This window comes from Barbus barbus, assembly GCF_936440315.1.
Source record: "Barbus barbus genome assembly, chromosome: 8".
NCBI lineage: Eukaryota > Metazoa > Chordata > Actinopteri > Cypriniformes > Cyprinidae > Barbus > Barbus barbus.
The window spans coordinates 16,080,102-16,107,210 of NC_136736.1; the positions used below are offsets into that span (position 1 = coordinate 16,080,102).

General features: G+C 35.5%; 1 protein-coding gene across 2 annotated transcripts in view; it reads left to right on the plus strand.

The window, feature by feature from the left end:
- The window catches only part of marchf4a (membrane-associated ring finger (C3HC4) 4a), a 45,173-nt gene that overhangs the window by 16,348 nt on the left and 1,716 nt on the right, over window positions 1-27,109 (plus strand). For both annotated transcript variants that reach the window (XM_079424473.1, XM_079424474.1), the window contains 2 exons: window positions 11,930-12,085; window positions 15,524-15,716. In XM_079424473.1, coding sequence (XP_079280599.1) covers window positions 11,930-12,085; window positions 15,524-15,716 — 349 coding nt within the window. The remainder of the gene's footprint in view (window positions 1-11,929; window positions 12,086-15,523; window positions 15,717-27,109) is intronic.

Here is a 27,109-nt window from a genome sequence, read left to right on the forward strand (position 1 = left end):
ACAAATCTATACAGCAATTTAATTAGATCAAAGCCTTTGTCGTGCAATAAACAAACTAAGATTACATTTTTTGTTCAACTGACAAACACGATGGCGCAAACGTTAGTGGTCTTTTATAAACGTTAGTGGTCAGTTCTTTACCAAACTGGCGGACAGATCATGGCGGGTCATTGTAATTAAATCAGAAATAGAAATTTGATGTAACAGAGAGCAATAAAGCAGGATAATTAATACATTTAAAATGGCCATTACTCACCTGTATGTGCGTCCTTAAATTTGTGCTTGAGGTCTTCGACGTAGACAGCGATTTAAACTTTGGTTTGCAAAGATTGCATACAAAAGTGTAACCTTTACTTGTCCTTTCTTTGAGAGACATGAACTTGGACAAATAAGGCCATGAGTAATTAACGTTAACATTAGTTGTTTCTCCATCCTCCAAATCTGCCGCCACATCTTGCTCCATCATGGATAATATGGGTGTGTCAACCCACTTCTGTACGTCAGTGAACCGTTAGCCAGGAGATGCGTGATTAAACAACAGGTGGCGGTAATGGCAAAAAATGAGTTTGTAATCTAACAAGAAGAATATCCTTGCATCGCGCTGATTCGCGCAGGCTCGACAAAACGCAATGTAGCTTTTGCTCGCGCTACACCGCTACTTGCTGCAAAAAGTAGTTAGCTACTGGAAAAGCTACACTGTTTAAAAAGCAACTGAGCTACTGCCAAGCTACTGAAAAATGTAGTTAAGTTAGTAGCGTCGCTACTTGTAGTTAACTACTCCCCAACACTGTTTATTATATATGAAAATTATTATATTCAGTGGCGTTTCCTAGTTTTCTTAGGGATATTTAGTGCCAGTTTACCAGGAAGTGACGATTTTGTTCTCTTTAAATGGGTCATCGGATCCCCATTTTACACAAGTTGATATGATTCTTTAGGGTCTTAATGAAAAGTCTATAACATACTTTGGTTAAAATTTCTCAATGGTAGTGTAAAAAACACCTTTTTAAACCTATCAAAATCAGCTCTGTTTTCAGCACGCTGATCTAGTCCATGTTTCTTTAAATGCTAGTGAGCTCTGCTGACCCCGCCCCTCTCATCTGTGGAGTGACGAGCAGACCATAGATATGTGTAGATTCCCTATTCAACCGCTCGTTGACATGTCAGCCATCTCGTATTCACCATTATTATCAATGAATATTCAAAGATATACAAGCTGTTGTAGACGCACACAGTCAATGCGCTCAAAGATTCGCAGACCGTTCCAAAAATGGCGGATGGCTTACGTATCGCGGCCCATAGAAACAGTCGATAATGAGGCATCTAGGTATATATCTATGGGGCATGCTAAACTTCAGCACCGAAACTGGCTAACTAGCACATTATTAGTGCTAGTTCATTATTCATTATTACGCCCGAATCATTCGTGATCCAGCTTTTATCTACAGAAGAAGGGAGTATAAGGGTTTTTATGAATCTTTGCAAATCACAAATGATTCGGGCGTACATAGATGCATTTACATAGATTGGGGATCGGCGCATTCACTTCTAAGCGAAAGTAACGTTAATCTAAATGACAGCTATTCATTATTACATCCAACAATTAAACACTTCAATCGCTTAATCGGAAACATCTTGTCTTCCCCTGCACCGGAGCTGACACAATGGCGGACAGCTCTCAGTTCACTCAGCTCATTTAGGGCGGGTCTAAGGTAAGACGTTTCAAGTTACCCTATTCAAACTGTAATAAGTAGTGTAACTATTTCAATTACTTTATTAAAGTAACTGATTACATTTGATTACTTTTTGATTACTTTTCTAAATTTCTGACACGTTTTCAAATGTTAATAATTTTCAAACATTTAAAGCAGGCAGGGTTATCCTTACAGTAGCACTGATTCATGATTACTGACTTACAAAATCCTTCATCACTTGAATTAAGGTTTTAATAATTAAATTTTAAAGCACAGCAACCACAAAATCAATCTTTAAGACCTCTTTTTACTTTGAGATCGTTCTGAGGTTAAAAAAGGATTTAAAAATCATAACAATAAATAGTTTAATAGCTATGATACTGTTTTTTTAAATCAAATCTTTGCACAGCTATGGCGGGAAGTACTGGCATCTAACAATGCCTTGGAAAAAAAACAGTTAATCTTAAAAAATAAAGCATATACATAAACCCAAATAAGAAATAAATCAGTTATCGAATAGGCATATATCCTATTATGTGTCCTAAACTCCTGAAACATTGGTGTCTCATATTTTAGAGCAGTCAATGCAGTTGGGAAAGAAATCAATTATATCTGTATGTGTGTGTGAAAATATTCAGATGTAACCCCCTTTGTAATCGTTAACATTTTCAGAAGTAACTAATTTAATTACCCATTTTTTCTCAGTAATTGTAACTGATTACAGTTACATTTATTTTGCAATTAAATTGCGTAGTGCTGTTCCTACATGTAACTAATTACTCTCCAACACTGGTTGTGTTCGTATCTGTGAATGATCACTCAAATGATGCTGTCTAAATAAAAAACCCAAAACATATCACACACTTATTAACCCCTTCCTTCAAGTATGTTACATATGTGCTTCAGCATAGCGAGAAACTTGACTCTTCTTCATGAATTGTGTGTATATGTGTACATAATGTAGAATGTGTGTATCAATAACTGTATGTATGTCTAATAGTACACTGTGTGTACTGAGTATATGTATGTGTATATTACACATTGTCATCTGTATAAGTCTGTAAGTATGTATAGTAATGTTTATATGTAAATTGTTTCTGCACTGTCTGGAGCATGCTCTCAAGAATTTCACTCACCAAGGCACGTGTGCTGTGGTGATGTGACAATAAAAGTGATTTTATTTTATTTGATTTGAAGGTAGACAGACAGCTGTATTGAGCATGTGAGATATCACCCTATCATTACAGGCCTGTATCATTAATTTGATGGAAGTATAAACAGCTTCAAATCACATAAGGGTATGAATGACAGTAGCAGCAATAGCTAAGAGTGCCTAGACTGTCAGGACGGATAGAAACACATTACAGAAGTTGGGGTTTAAATGTTCACACATTGCCAATGTGTCAGAGATAGCGAGGGCTGACAGAGAGGAGGTGAGAGCTGGAACCTTGACAAGGAGAGGATGTGGAAACACTCTACCCTTTTATTCTAGAGAATAAATGTTGATGGTAATGCAGAGTAGTGATAAACAGATATACTTTACATGTAACTATTTTGAGATTATCACATATCTGCTTGGTCGATTAAGTGTTCCCTTTGTCACTCACGTCCAAACAAAGTATACTATGGTTATATTATGGTTCCACACCTCAAGACACTGTTCAGATTATGTATTTCATGACATTTGTCAGGTTTTTGTCCTTAAAATGCTCTTGTGTCAGTGAATTACCTGAGTCTGTGTGTCTCTCAACAGTGTTCAGCAGCAGCGTCTCTAATAATAGTTTAACTTCTTCAAGAACAGTGACGTTACCACCTTACTAATGAGAAATGTCATGTAGCTTTTCAGCTGCAAAATTATTTTATTGATAAAGTCGCAGAGCAGTGCTGATAAGTTTCTGTCTGTGTGTTTCCATGTGTCTACTTTCCATTAAAAACAAAACATAATTTCATGGGGAAAACATGGAAGTAGTTTATCATATTTAGGGCTGCAAAACAATTAATCACATTCAAAATAAAAGTTTATGTTTACATAGCCTACTATATTTGTGTGTGTACTGTATATTTATTATGTATATAAATACACACATATATGTAAATATTAAAAATATATTTGTATGTCTATATATATTTATATTTATTTTATATTATGTATAATATAAATATATATATTTTTATATATAAATCTACCATATTTTTCCTTAATATATACATATGTGTGTGCATTTATAATAAATATACACAGTACACACACATATACAGTATGTAAACAAACTTTTATTTTGAATGTGATTAATTGCGATTAATCATTTTGCAGCCCTAGTCATTTAGTTGGATCAGAAAAAGCAAGAAGAGGTAGGGGAGAGGAGTGAGAATGTGTGTTGGACTGCATTTATATGTTTGTTTGTTTTTCCCCACATGTGGAACCTATGAACGCTTATTTCTGCCATGGAATATAAATGCTAAAGGGTAATTGTGACGTTATCTCAGAATTCTGACTTTTTTCTTGCAATTGTGAATTTACAGTATCTCACAATTCTGATAAAGTCTGAATTGTAAGACGTAAACTCGCAAATCCAATAATAGAAGTCCGATTTGTGAGATAAAAAGGTCACAAATTACTGTTTTTATTGCATATGCATAGTAAACAAAGGCCATGTATGTTGGAATGTTTGTTGATCGCTGGCATCAGCTCCCATGGGGGCACCTTCCACATCCAACCCCCACAAACTGGAAAGCAATTTCAATCAAGGTTCCAATTGAATTTCTGCATAGGGGACCCTATTTTTTCTGTTGTACATTCTATAAAGTAATGACTCATTCAGTTTTAGATAGTATTTTGCCAAAAACAAACACATTCAATACTTAAAAATGTAAAATGGGTTTCAGTTGAAGGTAAACTGAAGGCTAAATTACAAAAAAAAACTATGGATTTTTATATTGTCTATTAGATGCAGGTAGAACTGAAACATGACAAGTAATGCAGTTTTTGTAAAGCCATCAACTGTTAGTATTTTGACAGTCACTGTGCTATGATTGACTATATGCTTCTGTTGGATAGAAACTAGTGCTAATGTTTTGACCGAATTACTCGATTTTGAATCAGGTTTGCTGTGTTTTGATAGAGTTAGTATATGTAGAAAAACTTATTCAGCATTTTGAAATGTAGAGTTTGTATTTATTTAATAAAATGTGGTTTTGACCAGAAAATTACCTATTTTGCTAATTGTGTGATGTTGGTGTGTTGCTGTGTTAAGAGTTTAGAAAAAGTACTATAAGTATTGGTAAACGCTTATTAGCAATTGAAAAAAACAGTAATTCACCTTAATATGTTGCTGCAATGTTTATTTCAGCAATTTTGTAATATGTAAATTGTAAAGGCAGCTATATTTTAAGACTTGTTTATAACAAACAACATAATGGTAAGATGACGTGTTTTACAAAAAATTACATAATTTATTTAATGGTAAAATTTTACAGTAAGGTCTCAGTTTTAACATTAATGCATTAACTAACATGAACTAACAATGAGTACAAAATGTTTAGGCTATATTCAAGTTTGTTCACAGTGCATTAATGTTAACAGATACAACTGTTAATCTTAAAAATGTATTATTAAATGTTAAGATTACCATAACTAAGATCAATAAATGCTGTAGAAGTATTGTTCATTGTTAGTTAATGTTAACTAATGTTAACAAATGAAACCTTATTGTAAAGTGTTGAAATTTTAATTTATAATGTAATTTTACTAAAGCCAACATAAATGATTGAAAAATTATATATTTTAATTTATATTGTAATTTTACTAAAGCCAACATAAATGATTGAAAAATTATACATTTTACTCAAATTTTCCATAGACTTCCTTGAGGCCATGCACTAGATATTTCACATCAGCTATTAATATTAAATGAAATGGAGCATAGCGGTAGTTCTGGCGGGCCATGTTAGTCAAGCTCGCATCAGCTGACACTCAGCTGATCCACGTCTACCTATAGGATCACGACACCAATCATAATTCCCTTCATAAGGTCCCTTCAGTCATTATTCAGCAGCTATCGCTTCGCTCAGGAACTAATCACCCACCTCCATCCCCAGCTCCTCCTCTCGTCCAGCCAGGACTTGGCAGTGAATATATCATTGAGTCAGACCACTGTTTCATGTTGTTAAAATAATCACGTAGAACATTAATGGTCTCTGCTACATTTATCATTGATGTTGGCTCTGTTCGGCTTTTGGGGTGGGGTGGGGGGGTATTCTGCTCTCTCTGCTCCTATCCATGCTAGGCTTATATTGATGATAGTGGTCCTGAGAGAATGAATATTGACCTCACTAATATTGAATGATTTTTCAATTGTGAGAAATACATTTTTCTGATACGGTGATAAAACTACATGATGGCACGGTACAGTGAGTTAAAACGTGAGTAGTTTGTCTATAGTTCTGCTTTCTGTAGTTTTCTTGTCAAATTATACCTGGATCATTTGCCACACTGAATTGCAGTAGGTGTTACAGTATGAGCAGGAAAGTGATGTGTGAGTGAATGTGTGAGCATGTGTGGGCACGCATGTGTGTTATGAGCATTATGTGCCTGTACAGGAGATTAAGAATAGATGAACATTTCAAATTTGCATCAGTTGTCAGAGGGAGTAAATAAATCAACTAGATTATGCAGAAATATTAATGAATGATAACCTGAAACCAGTGGATGAGCAACCCAGAAATGTGTTGTAGGTCTGTTCTGATGCAGACAGCAGTGAAAAAAGCAATAGCAATGCTACAGGCAAATAGTAAAATGCAAAGTAAAGATGATAAAGGGTGGCAAAATAAATAGTTTCATCAACTGGAGGGAAAAAAACGCTTTACACGTTGACGTCAAAGAGCATGTGACTATGTCAAACTCTAAAATTTGGTCTCAAAAAATATACTGTAGTCAAAAATAGCCAGTTTACCTTATAGACTTTTTTTTTCTTATCCTGCTGTTTTTGTGTTGCGTCAGCACTCGTTTTTCAATGTTATACTCTACCTGGGTCCTGAAACAAGATCCACTGACCAAAACCATCTTGGGTTGTGAGCAATTCACTGCAAGGGCATTAAAATAATCAAAAAGCGAGACAAGATATAAATCTATTCAACTAATCAGTATTTTATGTATTTATTTATTTATTTTAATACAAGTTTATTCAAAGCTCTGAAAGTACATTTGCTGTGTTCCCTTTTGTTTCTGTAACTAAATGGATTTTAAAATACACTTTGAAACACTTAGCACTTTTAAAAGTGATAGAGGTCAATCTGGGAGAACACAAAGACACAAATGTTTTGATCAGGTCCTCTTTACATTTACACCAGCCTTGAATAGTCTGGCCCAAGTCTAGACTGGAAAACAGTCTGGTTTTTATAAAGAGGTCTGCAGACATACTGATATGACCTTATGCTCATGGAATCCTCAAGTTTCTTGCAGGGGCCAGAAAACTGGCAAAGGAACAAACATTACATTTTCAGATTCAATTTTAATTATTTTATTGTAACTTTTTAAAGGAATAGTTCACCCAAAAATGAAAATTTGCTGAAAATACTCACCCTCAGGCAATCTAAGATGTAGATGAGTTTGTTTCTTCATGGAAATTTAGCATTACATCTCACCAATGGATCTATTGCAGTGAATGGGTGCCACCAGAATGAGAGTCCAAACTGCTAATAAAAACTTCACAGTAATTCGCAAGTAATCCACACGATTCCATCATTTGTGAAGTGAAAAAGTGAAAAGCTCAATGTTTGTAAAAAATCCACCATTAAGATGTAAACAAATCCATCATTAAGATGATTTTAACTTCAAACCATTGCTGCTGACCAAAATATTAGTCAATAATCCATAATAACACTTCCTCGACAAAATGATGGATTTGTTTCCTACAAACACACATCTTATCACTTAACAAGAAATTAATTGAACAAATGAGAACAAATGATACAAGTTTTACTCTTTAATCAGGGACAATAAAAGCAAACCGTTCTGTTCATTCTTCTTTGATTAAATTCTCATCCTCAGTTTCTCTTCTTTTTTTTAATGACACTTTGTCCTTGTCCACAGGAGCTGGCAAACTTCTGTCTCATCTCTTTTTTGTCTGAGTATTGATCTATAGCTTAATCATTTGTATAAACACAATTTGATTGGATGAGATGCAATCAAACATGTAGGCCTAAATGTATTTAAGAACACTAGTGTATCTGAACTGTTGCCAGAACACGCTCACTCCAGTCTGGATCTAGACCACAGATTGCTAATTGATGACCTCAGCGTGCTGTTAAACTCCCCGCAGAGTTCTCTTATGTATCGAGCAGCACATTTCATCAAAATCAGTTGGAGAACCATTAAAAATGATCGACTTTCTGCTAGGTGTTTCTGCACCTTACAAACAAAACTGTAGAGCTATAAGTGAGTTTTGTTTTCTTGAAAATAATAGCTCTCTCATCTGTTGGCTGCATATGTCATTGAGGAGGTTTCATTTCAGAAAAGTAACCATTATAAAACTGACTGTTATTCCTTGTGAGGTGTAAATTATTATAATTTCTTTCTTACTTTGGAATATAATTGTTACTTTTCTCAAATGAGGCAGCCTTGATGACGTATGCAGCCAATAAATGTGACCTCCGGAGAGCGCAGCTTTTAAAATGAGAATGGGAAGTGAATCACATACACACACAGAAGGGGGTCATGTATCCTACCTAGATCTTAAATGTAATTATGAATCCAAAATTCAACCTCAGAAGACACCACAGCATTTTCTGATGTATTTAAGGGCAGATTTACTAACAGCCAGCGCACACCGTCTTTTGGCATTAAAATAGTACTGTCAGGAATTACTAAAGACACACAGTGAAGAATTAGTGCTGAAAAGGCAAGGGCACAGTTATTTTTGCACCTGACCTAATTGAATATGCATTTGTAGGCGTTTCCCTTTTAGACGCAAAATTTATGGGAGGAGAGTATTAAAATGAATCACGCAATGTGATTTACTGACGTTTGCACTTGTCAAATTACTGGTATTTCTGCCATTATTTAATGTCCAAAAAAGCATGTCTTAAACTATTTTGCGCTTGAAATGTTGCTAGGAGGAGGTACCGCAGCGATACTGCAATGGAGCTATTTTGGAATTTCGCTATCACACTAATTTGTCCTATTTAGTAAAACTGGCCCTAAGTCACTTACAGTGAATTCAAGTTACATTGTATCAGTTTATTTGTATATGGAAGTTTAACCCATGACCTTAGCATTGCAATTATAGTGCCATGCTCACTTAAATTAGGTCTATGACAAATGTTTGCATTGGCATAGTTGACACAAAACAAAACAAAATTATTTAACTTTTATTTTACACGTTCAAATACCATACAACACACTTACGGAACAGCCATACAAAAATATATAAGATTTACTTTCCCACTTAAGGTCCTTGCACACTGAGTCTGACATTTTTGCATGCGTTTTTCCGTATTCGTCATCCTTTCCTATCAAAATGCATGCTACGGATGCGAAAATGCAGAAAATTGAACCTGATCCGAATTTTTTTATGACAGACGAAAGTTTCGGACTCAGTGTGCAAAGGCCTTTAGTCTTGATATGTAAATAAGTATAAAACTGTAAACTGCAGCAGTTTGTACCTGGAGCTGCTTGAATGTGAGCCAGATCGAGACAATGAGCGTCATGCTAAAGAGTTGGACATAACCCTGCGCATGTAGAGCTAAATGAGTGTGTCAGTTCAGTGAGGGACATCAAGCCGACTGCTGGAAACTATGCTCATTAGCGCCGCTACTCAGAGCTCCAGGGCAAAGTAGTGATCTGTGTTTTCTTACCATGCATAACTTGAAGGGAATTTGAGTTGCCATTCTGATCTCTCCCTAAATATCTCCTTCTGGGTAAATAATTCATACTTTATGCTGATGGAAATTCAGTACCCCTTATGTAGGTGCTAAACTGAAGCAATCTAAAAAAGATGGTGCAGCGAATCTGATCAGCACATGAAGGTAATTTCTGTCAGTGCCATAGGGATCGGTTTGACGCAGCTCCAATCAGTGAGCAAGTCCCAGCTCACTGTTGCCAGGGACCAAACAGATGCTTTTATCTGGTCATCCCTCATTATGGTGTGTGTATTTGTATGTGTTTGTAAGGCCAAATGATAGATGCCTTCATTGTGTCTGGTTTCTATTTACGAAGGAATGGAATTTGCGATGACGAATGTTCACTCTTGTGTAAATAGTACCGGACGAATGTATAGATATACTTTGCACTGGTTTAATGAGCTCAAAATAAACACGCTGGATTAGGCAACTATTTGTCACCCACACAAATCTCACTAGAGGCACGTTTGAAACGTGTGCTGTTTTGAAACATCGTAAATACTGCTGTGAGGCTTCTGTGAAGATATTTTGACATGCAGCACTTGAAATGTTTAAGCCTGCAATAAGACGTGTGATTTCAGTGGGTTTGTTGTCTTGGTTTATGCATGATTCACATGAACTGCAAAGCAGTAATCAATCAAATTATGTCCCTTTGCTGCTGAAAAAGGATTCTGGAGTTTTTCTTATCTATTGAAGTCAAACTGAACACAGTTTTTAACAAGACATGCAACACTGTTAAACCAGCTTTCCCAAGTGAATGTCCCGTGGGTACAGTTTTTGTGAAGGTCACTGGGGCTTGTCCCAAGTAACTCTTAAGTGTTCCTCGTTAATAATTTGTACAACTAATGGATGGGTCAATGATGTGACGCTCATGTTTTGGACTGGATATAATAATTTATTTAAAAATACATTAATAATGCAATTCATACATAAAATGGCTTGAATATACCTCTTCTATGATGAGCATGTTTTTGAAGTCTCAATTCAAATTAATTTTGATATTTTTGTCGGCATAATGTCAAAAATGTTAGGATGATACAACACTGTCCTGCGATAATAATGAAGATGTTGGAACTGCTTCACTGCTTATTATTTGAAAAACTTGTCAGGAAATATCAGATAATTTTACTTTTTTGTTGTGACAAGGCAAGGTTAGCTTAGGTTGTGAAATGTCACCTGGTAAGACTCTCCAAACATGTAATATTTATGAATTTATAATTCATTATATTTGTAAAATAAAATTTAAAAAAATAAAAACTTACCTTAATAAATATTTTTAATACATTTTTAAATAGCGATTAAAGAAAGTACATTTTTCAGTGGTGTAGATGTATAAAACACAACTTACACAGAAGTCGCTTTCAAGCCAAGCAGCTTTCTGCTGGCCAACTCAAGTGAACTGACAAACTTAAACACAAGCAAAATCTGCTGGGAGTTCAAAACTTTTTTTGAACTCCCAATGGTGTGGATTTCCTTTAAAAAAGACTTTATTTTGTAATTGTGACCGCACCTGAAAGTCGTAAAGAAATGGAAGTAGCAACAGATCTTTTCTTCCGTACTGTGATATACAACCAAGTGTAATGGATTTTTGAAAAAGAAAAAAAAATGTAGAGTGGGGATTTGGTTCTGTACATCCGGTGGTTGGATTTTGAGATGAACACAAGCTTGCAGGGACAGGGTTCGAGAAAATGAAATGACTGGAGTCACCATTAAAAATTACGAGGTCAAAAAAAAGAAACTAAAAGGAAACATATGCACAAATCATATGCACAAGATCAAAGATCAGCATTTAGAAAATTTTCATTTCATCCTGACTTAAAGATATAGAATATTTAATTTAAAATAACTTACGATTTAAACTTTTTTTCTCACAAAAAGACAAAAAGTCAGAAATGCAAGACATGAAGTCAGAATTATGAGAAATAAGCATGCAATTTTGAGAAGAAAAGAAACTGAGATGAAAAGTTGCAATTCCCTTTTTTATTTTTTATGTGGTGGAAACAAGCTTCCATATCTTTAAGTGATATGAAATGAAAATTTTCTAAATTGCAATATGTAAATTCAGAATTTAGAGAAAAAGAATAGTAAGAAAAAGTTAGTTTATATCTCACTATTTTGACCTTTTTTACAAAATTTTGACATTAAAAGTAGCAATTAACTTTTTGTTTTAATCCCGTGGTGGAAACAAGTATACACACATTTATTCAGATTGGAAGATTGTTATATTGTATCTTATCTTATTTATCATTGAGCCGGGAGTTTATGTACAGTGGTTTTGGGATTATTTCAGGGGAAGTTTAGCCTCTGGTAATGTAAGCATGTATTGTGTCTTGCAGGGAGAGCTGCTGAGCCCGTGTCGCTGTAGTGGTTCTGTTCGCTGCACTCATGAGCCCTGTCTTATTAAGTGGATTAGTGAGAGAGGATCCTGGAGCTGTGAACTCTGCTACTACAAATACCAGGTCATCGCCATCAGCACCAAGAACCCGCTACAGGTAACTCTGCCTGGGCTTATGTGGACTTAGTACAAAAAATGCAAAAGTATGTGTTAAAAGTAAAAGCACAAATCTATAAGTTCCTTATTATTATTATTAGATTCTCCTACTAAGAGAGAGGGGTCTAATGCACCAGTTACACAGATAGGATAGATTTTAAGTAGGTTAGAGCTTGGTCTGACATTATTAAGAATTTTTAGTTAGACAAGACCAATTCAGTGATTTGAGACTTGATTAGCCCGGATCATTGAATCAGTGAGTTGTGAACTGCTGCAATTGGATAAGTCGAATTCAAAAATGAATTATTAAATGTGATTTATGAATCAGTTCTTTGAGAATTGCCTTTGAAGAATGATTTGTTCCCCAATCAGACATTATTGTTATCAGGTTCCGAGCAGGTCTCAAATCCTTTATTTAAAAGAAAAACTATATTTTTTTCTGAAATGTAGTGGAGGCACCCATAGGCAAATATGTAATACTGTATGTACATACGTTAAATTTCCATATCTGAAATATATTGTCATATAAAGTAATTTTTTGTTAACCCTATTAGAAATTTGAAGAGTTTACATGTTTCATTTCTGTCCACTAGGGGTGTCCACGACTAAGGAATTTTCGAAGGAGTCAGAATTTTCGAATCTTGCCGATAGTCGAGTCATATGTTTGGGGACAGGGGCAAAATACATTACCAAGAGTCAAGTCAGGCATTCAACAGTCATAATTACTGACGTAAACACACAGGGAAAATGTGTAACGGACGCCTCGCAGATACAAAAATAATGTTTTATGTTTTGAGTAAAAGATATTTAACATTAAACATCAGCGAAACCCTAAGAATTCACAACCTTTTTTACAATAGTGCTCTCATTATAACGTTATGTATATGACAGTAGTTATTAATGTTCTGCATTTCTGTTTTGAGCTGCGTGCGCTGAAGATGACCAGTAGAATGAAGCATTTGATAGCAGGTTTTTAATTCATCATTTATCTCATATAGAAAACGCTTCATTATTTATAAAACATAATGTTAGTATTACGACTTATGCAAGGCTACCTGTACAAATTTCCCCGAATGCACATGAACGTGTCTGCGCGGCTCTGAATGAACTCCTTTTGTGGACGCGTTTTTCACACAACAATGTGCAGAAACATGGCAAATAAACTCTAAACATTCACAGCGTTTTATTATAATAGCGTTCTCATGATAATGTTATGTATATGACAGTCCCAGTCCCAGTTATTAATATTCCGCATTGTTGTTTGTCCTGCTCGCACTGAAGAGATAATCACCATAGTACTACAATATGAAGCGCTTTACTGCAGCGCAGCTTAACCAAATGCCTCTTATACGAGATAAATAATACACCATATATACTGTATGAACCGGCTGAAATATTTTGAAATCACTTGTACCCTACCTGATTGAAAAAAATCCAGTCTTTCACTCTGCCTGTATCAATTTGAGTCTTGTTAAAGATTTAAATCCCTGCCGCCAAGATGCTCCTCTGTCGGTCACGGAATATAAAAAGTGAAACTTAAATCTATAGGGGTGGTTGGATTTATTCACGCTTGTTAAATTATTCATTTAAAGCTACATTCTTTTCAGATTCTTATTTACATTATTATCTTAATTGGCTGTATATTAACTTATTGGGAGAAAACTGGTAGTTCTATGTGAAGTCAGACCTTGAGCACCCCCATATAGCCAAAATGGCATGATCATAACAGCTCTGCGAATATTCGACTGTTTGGGGGTCACCATTGGTATTCTTTGAAGTACACTGCATGGCCAAAAATTTGTGGACACCTGAACATGACACCAACACGTGTTTGTTGAGCAAAACCATGCAATTCATTTCAAAAACAGGGGCATTAATAAGCTATCAGTCCTCTCTTCCACTCTTCTGGCAAGGCTAGACAGTTGAACACGGCTGCAGGGAACATTGCTCTCGTTCAGACACCAGAGCATCAGTGAGGTCAGATACTGATTTTGTACGATGGGGCCAGACTCACAGTCATCCCAAAGGTGTTCAGTGAATTTCAGGTTGGTGTTTTGTGAAGTCCAGCCAAGTTCTTCTATACTAGAGTCAGTGAATCATTTCCTCATGGATCCTGCTTTGTGCAGAGAGCACTGTTATGTTGGGAAAGAAAATAGTATCTCCCATTTTTTACATGACTGTATGCTTGACTGAATCAGAAAACGATGTTCACAAACTTTGGCCATGTAGTGCATCTTGGGTTACCATGTATGAGAAATGAAAATGGTAGTCATTCAGCACCATGATCTAGCCATCTGATCGCTGTACTATTTTACCACCACAATACTGAGAGCAGTAGCGGTGTGTTTATCTTATTCCTTTCATACTGTGTTAGCTCAAGTTGTTTATATACTTCTCTGGGTTCAAAGCTTCTGCTCTTACTGATTTTACTTTCTGTCTTTTTTTATTTTCTTTTGATCTGACTTTCAGATGATAAATATGCTACTTTTTGGTTTGTTTTAGTTATTTTAAAGGTGTACCACATAACTTTGGCCTCTATGTTGCCATCTGTGATTGAAACAAAATTACAAATTACTCACGGAGTTGTTTTGTTGTGCTTTTCTCTGGTTGATTTGACTATGATAGATCTGACATTCTATACCAAGAGCCAATGACAGCTAGAAGAATGTCTACATGGCATATATATGAAAAATACGTATTATGAGCGAGTAGCCAGACCATTTTTTTTTTGATTATGGACATGATGTATACATGAAGTATAAAAACTGCCCTATAATTGCTCAAAATATCAATAATTTTTGTAAGACCGTAGTGAATTGGGGTAAGGCAAGAACAGTGTTTTGAATACTGTTATTTTTGCATACTATTTACGTACAATATTCTTTCTGCTCACCAAGACTGCATTTATTTGATCAAAGGTATAAAAAAACTGTCTCTTTTCCATTGTAATATATAATTTATTCCTGTGATGCAAAGCTGACTTGTCAGCATCATTACTCCAGTCTTCAGTGTCACATGATCCTTTAGAAATCAATCTAATTTGCTGATTTACTGCTCAAGAAACATTTATTTTTTATCAATGCTGAAAACAGCTATATTTTTGAGTAAACAAGGATACATTGCTACATTGTCCAGGATTCTTTGATGAATATAAGGTTCAAAATAACAGCATTTATTGGAAATAGAAATCTTTTGTCTTTACTGTCACGTTTGAGCATCTTAATGCATCCTTGCTGAAATATTAAAAATAATTACTCTGCCCAAACTTTTGAGTCGGAGTGTAGCTTTTCATAGTATCATTCTCTATAATTCTGACTGATTAGTCACTTATATTACTTTTTTAATGAATAAATATTTTGCAGTGTCTTGTTTTTCATGTGCTCTTAAATGTGGTACTGATACTGTATTATCTATTAGTTAACATTTTTTGTATCTCCAGTGGCAGGCCATCTCTTTGACGGTGATAGAGAAAGTACAGATAGCTGCAGCTGTTCTGGGTTCCCTGTTCCTGATAGCCAGTATCTCCTGGCTGGTCTGGTCCTCGCTCAGCCCATCGGCCAAGTGGCAACGGCAGGACCTGCTCTTCCAGATCTGTTACGCCATGTACGGCTTCATGGACCTGGTGTGCATCGGTAGGTCATTGGAGTCTCAACAACTGCAGCCACCTGGCTCAGCAAAACCAACGCTGTGTTTTTTATGTTTGCTTGTTTGGAAGTGTCAGACAATGTCTGAAGGGAGGAGGAAAAAAAGTTTGAGTACATGGTGGCCTCCCTGGCAACCGACATATGTTGGAACCAGCTGAAAGTGAATAAGACATGTTGAATTACAAGCCCACTTTCCTTTTAAAACACAGGAAAATGTACAAGCAGAACTGAGAAGATTGTATTTTTCAGGCAAGCCACATGGAGCCATGAGTAATTGCAGCATTTCACTTAATATCAAGCTTTTTCTATGTACAGTATCTACTGAATAAAATGCCTAGCAAGGGAAAGACTGAAAGACTGAGAACTTGAAATTGATTCCTGAATAGATGTGATTCAAAGCCACTTCCGATTCAAATTGGCCAAATTGGATTCAGCATTTTACACTGGCTATCACAATATGAATATATACAAATCCATAAAATGTATACAATTTTAAAACCATCTGATATTTAATGACAGAATATAACGCCTAGAAACAACACTAGCAATGATAACTTAAATTTGGGTAGCTTACTAAATACCACAGGGTACTGTTTACTGCTACTATTTATATACTATTTAGTAGTTTATTTAATTTAATTTAATTTTTTACATCAGTAGCACCCTACATAGTAGTCACATGAATTTATCACATTGGTTAATTCAGCGAACAGTATCTAGTTAGAATTCTGGAAAATAATAATTAAAAAAAGATAAACATACAAAAATAAAATGTAAAAACAAATGTTATATAAAAAATCAAATAGATATATAATTTTTTCTTTTTTTTTAAATATGTATGATAAATAACATTTTTAAAAGAAATTTTATTCAGCAAAGATGCATCGAAAGGTGACCGACATCTATAACTTTTTAACTTTCTGTTCATCAAAGAATACTGAAAATAAGTATCACAGCTTCCACAAAAATATTAAATAGCATCTGATTTGTTCTTTGTAGTTCTCTGATTGGCTGAATTCGTTTTTTAGGATTTATTAGCAGTGTAGTGCTTTACCTGGATTTTTTTATTATTATTAAAGTAAAACAAAACAAAACTTATGAGTTAGGGCTTAACAGAAGCATATACCATATATTAATAGTCAGCCTGTCTTGAAAGCTTTATGTAGAAAAAAGAAAATTATATTGAGAAAATTTATGGATTTTTACTTCCACTGTTGTTCTCGTTTGGAACAAACCTTCAAATGAATTACTTCACAAAGGGCTCATGAGAGGGCTATTGCAGTTTACAGAAAATCATAGGAGTAGGATGCACTTTTGATAGAAATTCACCTTGTTTGCTGTTCAAACATTTCTGAGAAAGATATAATGATTGTGATATGTAATTTGGAAGTGGACAGACTAAATATTTAGGTCTTTCTGTGGTATGTAATAGGTTGTCACTGGTCCAAAGTATTACAGGCAAGGATATGCTGAGTTTGATCTCTTGAGTCTAATCAGGCCAGCTTAAGGAGTGATCGCTATATGAGAAAACGCACACTGCTCCCTCGCGATCTGTATACAATTGAGGCAGTAAATAACACACGCACACACATTGTATCTGTCTTTCGGTCTCTCAGAGGAAATGTGCTCCTAATTAAATGATAAAATTGTGTTTCAATTAAGCATCAGCTGAACAGCTTAGAGTTGCATTGCTCTAACAAAACCACTTTCAGGGAAGAAGGGGGGTTTTGAATGCCGCAACAAAAACTAGAGCATCATTTATCAAAAAACAGTTCGCTAATGCTTTTCCTGAAGTATTAGAGAACAACAAATATAAAAACTGTGTGGGAGAAAAACAGATCGGAAGTTAATTGTGGGTTATTTCACTCAAAAATGAAAATTCTGTCATCATTTACTTACTCTCAGTCTCATGTCATTCCAAGCCAATTAGACTTTTCTTCATCTTTGGAACACAAATGAAATATTTTTAATATACTATATTTTCATATATTTTAATATTTTTGTCAATGCATTGAAAGTCAGCATTTTCAAGCTTCAGAAACTACATAAAAACATTGTAGAAATAATTCATAAGAATCAAGCTGTTTAATTCAAGTCTTCTGAAGAGACATGATCACTTTATAATGACAGTTTTTTTTTAAGCTTTTATTTACATACAAACATTAGCTATGTTTTTGAAAAAAAATCCCTTAATTCCCCAAAAAAATTTACACTCGCTTGAGGGAGTTTTTGACTTTCGAAAAAGGCTCAATGCAAATAATGAGAGATGGAAACGCATTTAGCGAATAAATCCCGCATGAGCGTTCAAAAGCATCATGTGACTTTGCGCGATGAGATGGCATAACCTGACTAACCAGCAGACTGATTTTGTTGCACAGCATCTGAAATGTTGTTATGGTCATTCTGAAGTGCCCGAGCAAAGTCTGTCGTCAAAGTATTTCTATATAATTGCCTGCCAGAATGGTCTGCCACGACTGTGTTCCTGACATTCACCTCCGAAAGCATTTATTGTTTCATCTGCTCTCTCGAAGTGCAAGTAATTTATTATATTTGAGAATTATTATAATCGGTGGCTTCTCCTACTTTTCTTTGTGATATTTAGTGCCAGTTTATCAGGAAGTGACAATTTTGTTCTCTCTAACTCGTTGGATGGAAACGGTGCTTATTCGCAAATGTTTTATGCGATATTCCAATTTTGTGCATAAGTTAAATTCCCAACTTATGATGGAAACCTGATAATGACAAAATTCGATTTTTATTTTAGATATGCAGCCAAAAACTCTCAAGTTCTATCCACTTTGTTCTTTTTCTGTTCTCTTTTGTCCAACCATTTAGCTCCGTCTCTCTGATAACTCAAATCACCAATTTACTGCAACTATTCTGCAGGTTTTTGTATATCAATGACATGAAAGATGCCAGTAACTAGGGAACTAATCACACAGCAGCAGAATATGGCATCAGTCACATTTTACACATTTTAGAGTGGTAAGTATGCTAAGTTATAAACGACTGTATAGACAAATGGACTTTGCATTTTCTTTGCTCACACCTGAATATAATATTTTGGTTAAGCTGTGCTGGGTAAATGGAATCACACTGTAAAACTAATTTTCACATCATACAGTGCTACTGTATAACCAGTCTACACTGCTCACACACTTGACGTGTGTATTTCACATATTCCTGTGGGGTATGAGTTATTCCAGTAATTGTCTTCCATCGGAGCCTTTATCAGTTTTGTTGCCTGGGTCCCTCCTGAATGCTTCGCTCTACACTCAAGAATTCGAAGCCACTGTCAGATAATGGATGAATTTGTGTCTCTGTTGAGCTTTGTATCAAATAGCGTCATGTTAACTATAATGAGACTTTCCAGCGTTATGGAAGTCACTGTTTTTGATATTTATTATCACTGTTAGAGGTATTTACAGCTATTGCAAGAACAGAAAAGGCTCTCAACATTAGCTATTCATTCTTATACATTCAGAACATTCACACTGCTTATGTAAGCTGTGTATGAACAGGATCATTTGATAGTCACACACTTGCCTTCACACTTGGGTCGAATGCTTGGTCCAAATCAGACTTTGGCCAAAATTTATTCTGTTCACACTGTATTTTTGGATCAGAACCACAGTATGTTTGGGTCAAAATAAATAGTGTTACTTGACTCACTTTTGTGCTTTAGGTTTTTGAGCCTTTGGGTTTTTTTTGCAAAGCGTCAACACCAAACAGCACTTGCGTCTATCTGCTGTGAATGTAGTGCAAATGTAGTGCAAACGTGCACGCAAAATTTGACAAAATTATATGTCATTAATTTCAGCGATTCACTTCCTGGAATTAAAATGATTACATTCATATCAGCATATTGTACGCCGATGAGACAAGCCCTCAGAACAGATCCTCAGTGAAGACCTCAGTGACTAGATAACCCCCTAGTGCATTGCCTAGTGCTATGATTGTGTCATTCCAGGACCAGCTGGGGCTTTTGCAAAGTTTTGTGCTTAAATGCTTAGTTCACCCAAAAATGAAAATTATGTCATTAATTACTCACCCTCATGTCGTTCCAAAGCCGTAAGACCTTCGGTCATCTTCGGAGCGCAAAATAAGATATTTTTGATTAAATCCAAGAGCTAATTGACCCTGCATAGACAGCAACGCAACTGACATGTACAAGGCCCAGAAAGGTAGTTAGGACATCATTAAAACAGTCCATGTGACATCAGTGGTTCAAGCTTAATTTTCTGAAGCTACGAGAATACTTTGTGTGCAAAGAAAACAAAAATAACAACTTTATTCAACAATTTCTTCTCTTCCGTGTCAGTCTCCGTTGAGCATTCATGAAATCACCACAACGCATGTGTGTGGTGCTGCTAATGCAGGAGCCGGCGCTCTGACGTAAAACCTAGATGCGCTGCATCTTATTTACAATCAGAGGAATACACAAGCATGCGTCACTGGACTGTTGTGAATGTGTGTCAAATACTGACACAGAAGAGAAAAGATTGTTGAAAAAAAAGTTATTTTTGTTTTCTCTGAGCATTCTCGTTGCTTCAGAAAATTAAACTTGAACCACTGATATTGAAATGACACTGGTATTGAACTGAACTGAATCAACAATGAACTGACTTGAACAGAATAATTACATTGCTGCCTTTTGTAGAACTGCTTATAGTTTTCATTTCAGATTGATGAACTTCACACTGTTATTGAGTTGAACTGAACCAACATATGAAAAAAGCCCCTAAGCATGTGAATTTATTAAAAGGCGGTCACATTTACCGCTGTTCAGGCATCTTTTGTCAACAAAATACAGTAATTTCAATTTCAATCCAGTAATTTTGCTTTGTTGCAAAAAGGGCTTTGTTGGCCTGTCAAACTTGCTGCAGCGGTCAAAAGAAAACTGATTGGTTCAAAAATCTATTGACAATAGAAAATGGACCTTTTTGCTGAAACTTTGCTAATGTGACTGCATGTTAAGTCTGTCTCAAAGCAAAAATGCATATGAAAAACTATACTCACCAATAACAACCGTATCCTGCTGCTGTATGAATAAATCTGAATAAATGCACAGGTATTGGACAAAGCACTTGGCAAGTTACAGTAAGAGCGTCAACAACTGCAGCCATCCACAAATGACAGCTGCGATGTAAAATATCTGCCGCCTAGTGCCTGCAGTATAAATGGGCATCACAAAGCTGTAGAACCTGAAGTTGAATGGCTGTTTCGTCTCTCTATTGGCTCAGAGGGAATAATGAGGTTTTCTCAGAGCAGTGCTTATCTTGGGTAATCATTACTGCAAGAAAAAAGAGAGGGTGAATGGGACGGAGTTGAACAATAGTGATGTCGAGATTGTTTTAGTGGCTCATCCGTTTGTGCGTGCGTGTGCTGTAGATCAATGGCAGAGCTCCTCAAGAGTTTCTCACCGTGATGTATCGCTCTGTCTCAATAAGCAGCCAGACTGGGAGGGAGAAGAAACAAGAGTCAATTCTGTCTGATTAAGTGGAGAGAATGGAGATAATGCCTAAAGGTGATCGTTTCATTGAAAACACTATCACTGGGAATAGCATTAGCCTTTCATTATTTCCCCTCCCGACAGAAAGGGGGCATCATGTCCTCTAAGAATATTACGAGCAATGTATCGCAAGTTATGCTTTTGTATCAATGTATGCTTTTATCCAAAGTGTGTGTTTATACAGTAAAATTGCTGATGATTTTAGTTACCAATAAACTGAACTATCATCTCTTTTTAAGTATTTTTACCATGTTTAAAATCTATTCCACTGAATTCTGCATATTTCCATCAAAAATCATTGTGAAAAATGCAAAGAAAGTCCACAGATTGTGTCTGGGGTTACAAATAAGTAACACAATATAACATAAATAATATTATAACATAAATAATACATCTTAAGCTGGCAGTACCAAAAGTGCCGCAGTGCAAAATTAAAAAAATCCTCATAAAAATACAATAAATACATAAAAATACAAGCTACAACAGAGATTAAAGTGTTATCTAGCTATCCATCCATCCATCTATCCTCATCTACAAATACAACTCATTAACACTTTAAAAAAGACAGATGTACATGTTTGTGAAAGATGTTTTCTCTGTTTTGGAGGGATGAACAGTCTTAAATTATACCATATTTATTGTATCAAAATTTGTTAAGAATTTACTATATGTTAGGGGTGGATCATTTTATCAGTTGTTTATTAATCATGCAACAATACATCTACTGTACTGTTATAGATTTCATTAATAATCATTGCTTTAAAGATAACTTTGTCTAGTGCTCTTATGAATGTTTCTGAAAATTTAACTATACTGAATGACATAGCATAGACTTCTTCATGGCTAGTGTTTGATGTAACCTACTTGTTCTACAGATCTGTGTACTAGTGTTAAATGCAACCATTTTTGGCAACACTGATAACGTTTCCCTTACCGAATGTGCTATCCTGGTAGTAATAATCTGTTCATGGGCTTTTCTGATTACTGTCAGATTAAGTGCCGGCGATGGAGTGTTGCCAGATATTGCTATCAAAAAAAAAAAAAAAAAAAAACTGAAATTATTTCAAATCTTTTGCAAATAAGATACGATAAAGATAATCGCTGACCATAAACTGCAACTTACCACTTCATTAACTTTCTTAAAGTGTCAAATTTAGGATTACAAAGGATTACTCCACCTCCAGAATAAAAATGTCCTGATAATTTACTCGCCCCATATCATCCAAGATATTAATGTCTTTCTTTCTTCAGTTGCAAAGAAATTAAGTTTTTTGAGGAAAACATTCCAATATTTCCCTCCATACAGTGGACTTCAAATGGTGTTCAACGGCTTAAGGTTAAAAATCCAGTTTCAGTGCAGCTTCAAAGGCTCTAGATGATCCCAGCCGAGGAATAAGGGTCTTATATCTAGCGAAATGATCGGTAATTTAATTTTTATTTTTTTACCTAAAATGCTCATTTTGTCTAGCTCTGCAATGCGAATGCGTACTTTGTGCACAAAATTGTCCTACATCGCTGATTTACCTTTCTTTGGGGCAGTCGTGGCCTAATGGATAGAGAGTTGGACTTGTAACCCGAAGGTCGTGGGTTCGAGTCTCAGGTCCGGCAGGGATTGTAGGTGGGGGGAGTGAATAACCAACACTCTCTCCACCCTCAATACCACAACAGGTGAGACCCTTGAGCAAGGCACCGAACCCCCAACTGCTCCCTGGGCGCCGCAGCATTGGCTGCCCACTGCTCCGGGTGTATGTTCACTACTGTGTGTACACTTGGATGGGTTAAATGCAGAGCACAAATTCTGAATATGGGTCACCATACTTGGCCACACACCAGGTCAAACTTTGTATAGGGCGTTTGACCTTCTTTGCATGTTCACTTTGTAAACACTGGGTCGGGTACCTCTGCAGCAAAGTAGGACGATTTTGAAGTTGGAGGAGAAAATGAGATGGGAGTTTTTTCAACCTATCCTAACTGTTTTGAACAGTGCACAGAGTACGTATGCGCATCACAGAGCTAGACAAGACGAGGTTAAAAAGTATATAAATTGTAATTTTTTTTTAGAAAATAACCGATCATTTCGCTAAATAAGACCCTTATTCCTCGGCTGGGATCATTTAGAGCCTTTGAAGCTGCACTGAAACTGCATTTTTAAACTTAATCCGTTGAACACCATTTGAAGTCCACTGTATGGAGGGAAATAATGGAATGTTTTCCTAAAAAAAACTTAATTTCTTTGCAACTGAAGAAAGAAAGACATGAACATCTTGAATAACATGGGGGTGAGTAAATTATCAGGATATTTTCAATTTGGAAGTGGAGTTTTCCAAAGACAAGAGACAAGACAAGTCCAATAACACTTATAATAGCTGGATCTGGCAACTGCACCCATGCCCTCACTCACAAGTCTCTAAAGACTCATTCGCTCTGCCAGCGTCTCCCAGCGATCATTTTCATACCACGGACGCTAAACATTCTTGCAAACTGTCTAAACTGTATTATGCATGGGTCATTTCACGAAATTGGTGCCTTTTGCGTCCCTAAGAAATAATCAAACATAGATTTAATATAACAACAAATAAATGTACAGTTTAAAAACATTTAATACTATGTTATGCTTTCATCAATATTACATAAAAAAGTTAATTAGTTATTATTTTAAATTATTTAAATATAATTTATATATATTAAATATCCCTCACTATGATTTTTCTTTTTCAGCAGGACTTTTAATTTGCAAAATGAAGGCAAAATGATATAAAAATCACATTTGCATATTGTTCTAAATATAGTCTCATTGTCATCCAATGTTTTTTGCCTTAAGTATGCAATTTTTCTATAAAATATAGATCATTTCATTGGTGCCCCCTGATTTCATGTCAGCCCTGTTACCCTCATCAAAAAACCCTTGGAAAATAATGTACATTTTCAAGTGACATCATTTCTAGGAGTTTACATCATCACTCAACCAGGATTCCTACACTTCCAAATATAAGCATGTTTCTCTCACTCCTCTATAATGTTCTATTTTTGATGATTTATGAGGCTTGACTGATTGGGGTCAATCATGTTACCATTTTTAAAATGTAAATGTAAACAATTATGTTTTTTACATTTAATATAACCAATATCTACAAGTAAAATCCTTTCAAAGTGTACATTATGTGCTTTTGCGAACTTGACTAGTAGCTAGCAATTAACAAATTAGTTTGAAATAGTCAAACCTGTTACTGTCAACCTGTTAAGTTTTAGAGTAAGAGGTTTTGACGTGGGTAACAGGGATGACATGGGTTAGGTTTGAGCCTGTTTTAAAGATTGTCTGTGTAAAATTCAAACATTTTAAAGGTCACCCTCAGTATATTATTGAGCTAATGCCTATATCATTCAGTGGCATATTGACGCTTGTATCAGTAACAGGGTTGATGAAAATACCAAAACATGAGGTAGAACAATAGTCCTAAAATAATAAATTACATAGCCTCAGATGGCACAATACAATTTCTTGTCATTTTAAAGTGTTTTCATTTCATGGATATTTAAAAACAATTATTGATTAAGCTTATTTTATTTTTCAATTTTTCCAAGTGGAAAAGGCACTGATTTTGTGGAATTTTAAGGAGTTTTAAACAAATTAGTCATTCAGAGAACTAATTTTAATTTTGAACATGAAAAATTCCGGACCTCGGTGACCTCATAGATGGGTATGGGCCTGAATGCAATAAATAAATGAATTAATTAATTAATTAATAATAAAGCATTTAAAAGGAGTTTAATTACAAATTTGCAATTTATCATTTGTCACCCAATAGTGGTTCGTTTCAATATTGCTTAGGTGGGATGAGATCTTGCTCATACAGCTTTTGGTTTAATATTGAAATATGACAGAATTTTGTGCCTAATTATAGTCATTGGTTAAAATCATCTGCCATAACATAGATTTATCTGAAAGGAAAGCCCTATGGGGACAAAAAGGGAAGGAGAACGAGAACAAAATTGAGAGTGAAGCTAAGAGAAGAGATGGGTGGCAAAGTGGCTTTTCACAGCCGAGTCCTGTTCCCATCCACTGTGGGACTGGTTGAGAGCCCACACTACAGCAGAATAAACTGCTGATAAAAATTCAAGCTTTGCCCTGAGAATTTCCTTCAGCTATCCTCTCAGCTCAAGGAAAATGTGTGTGTGTGTTAAATCAATACACATCTCACATTCTCTCCTTGTAATGGGAGGATGTGCGGTCCAACTGGGGAAGAGTGACTGAGAGAAAGAGAGAGTCTGGAAAATCAGGTTGCAACAGCAATAGGCATCTTCATGATACTGAAACGCTAATAAACTCCACAATCTAATTTCAACTCGTACACATTTGCTGCATATAAATACCACTGTGGATACATTAATTCCGTCCTTTCTACTGAAACTTCAGTTAGTTATCGGTTCCAATAAAGCTAACAATAGTAACCAAAACAGCATCAACTCCAGGATTTCCCCAAATTTAACCAAACAAATGTAACTGATGTGATATGAACGTTGATACAAATTCCCTGCATTTCTATCATGTATAGTTCTCTCAACGCTAGGGCTTTGCCTTTTGCTCTTGTAGAAAAGTCGATTGAAAACTGTGGGTTAATATTACCTTCTCACACACTGCTTGTTTTAGTGGTCTGCAGTGTACAGTGATAACGTGGGTTAGTGGTCGGTCTCATTGATTCTGGAGCAGCGAGAGAGAGAGGAGAACCTCAGGGCTCTGGGGAGGGCACTAGCCTTTCACAGCCATCCGAGATCGCTTTCAACTCCACTAGAAACAAGCCTTCGTAATCTAACATTCGCAGAGAGCTGGTTTGTAAAAAAACAAAAAAGGGAGCTTCACTGTCACCAGAGCTCAGAGAGTGAAAATCAAAAGAGGGAAAAAAAAAAATTGTCTGGTGCATGTGTAAAAAAAAAAAAAAAAAAAAAAAAAAAAAAAAAAAAAAAAAAAAAGAAGTGTAGAGTTCTTGCAGACAGGGGAACCCAGTATCACATAAAATATTAATGCAGATCACTGTTGTCTTTCTATTTGGACCGTCGAAGAAGCAAATACAATGGTGTGAGTTAAAACAAGCAGGAGGTGTAAAAGTACAAAGAAATCTCACCAACAACACCTTAACACTTTCCAAAACACCTGTTCTTCACGGTGCATTGTGCATCCATGAGCTCACTGGAATTTTAAATGTTGCAATTAAAATGCTAAAATAAACTGTTTTCTGTAAGTTTGGGGAAAATGTCTGTATTAACCTTGTAGCCTCAAGACACACTCTATTTGCTAATAGTGTAATTACAATGGATTCAAGAGGATATGAAATGCCAAAAGTAATTAAATACAGAAAAAATGGTGCACTGTTTGAAGTAGTTCTTTTAAATAAACGCGCTTAAGTATTACCTAAATGTTAATTCAGTTGGCTTGTAAAATGTCAAGATGACCTGTGAAATATGCACTTTGGAAAGCTAAATTAATTGTGAGGACAGGAGTAAAAAGTATAATTATTTAGCCTGAGAAATGTAATTGAGTAAAACTACAAGTATTCACTTAGTGTTTTTAAACAGAATAAAGTAGAACTCTGAAGTTTTATCTGTGAAGCTCATGTGTTTTAATATTAGAGTAACTAGCTACTAGTTATTGCATGGCTCTGTGGAATACATGATTCTGATAGGTCAATCTTCCCATTAAATAGTGTGGTATTTCTGGTTATCCAAACATCTGAAACCAGCCCTATTTCATGTCTCTCGTATCACATCATGGACTCGTAACTTTAAAGAAACATAACTCAACTGCTGCCATCTTGTGTATCAGGGTATCAATTATTTTAATGTTTTTGAAAAAGTTTCTTCTGTTCACCAAGGC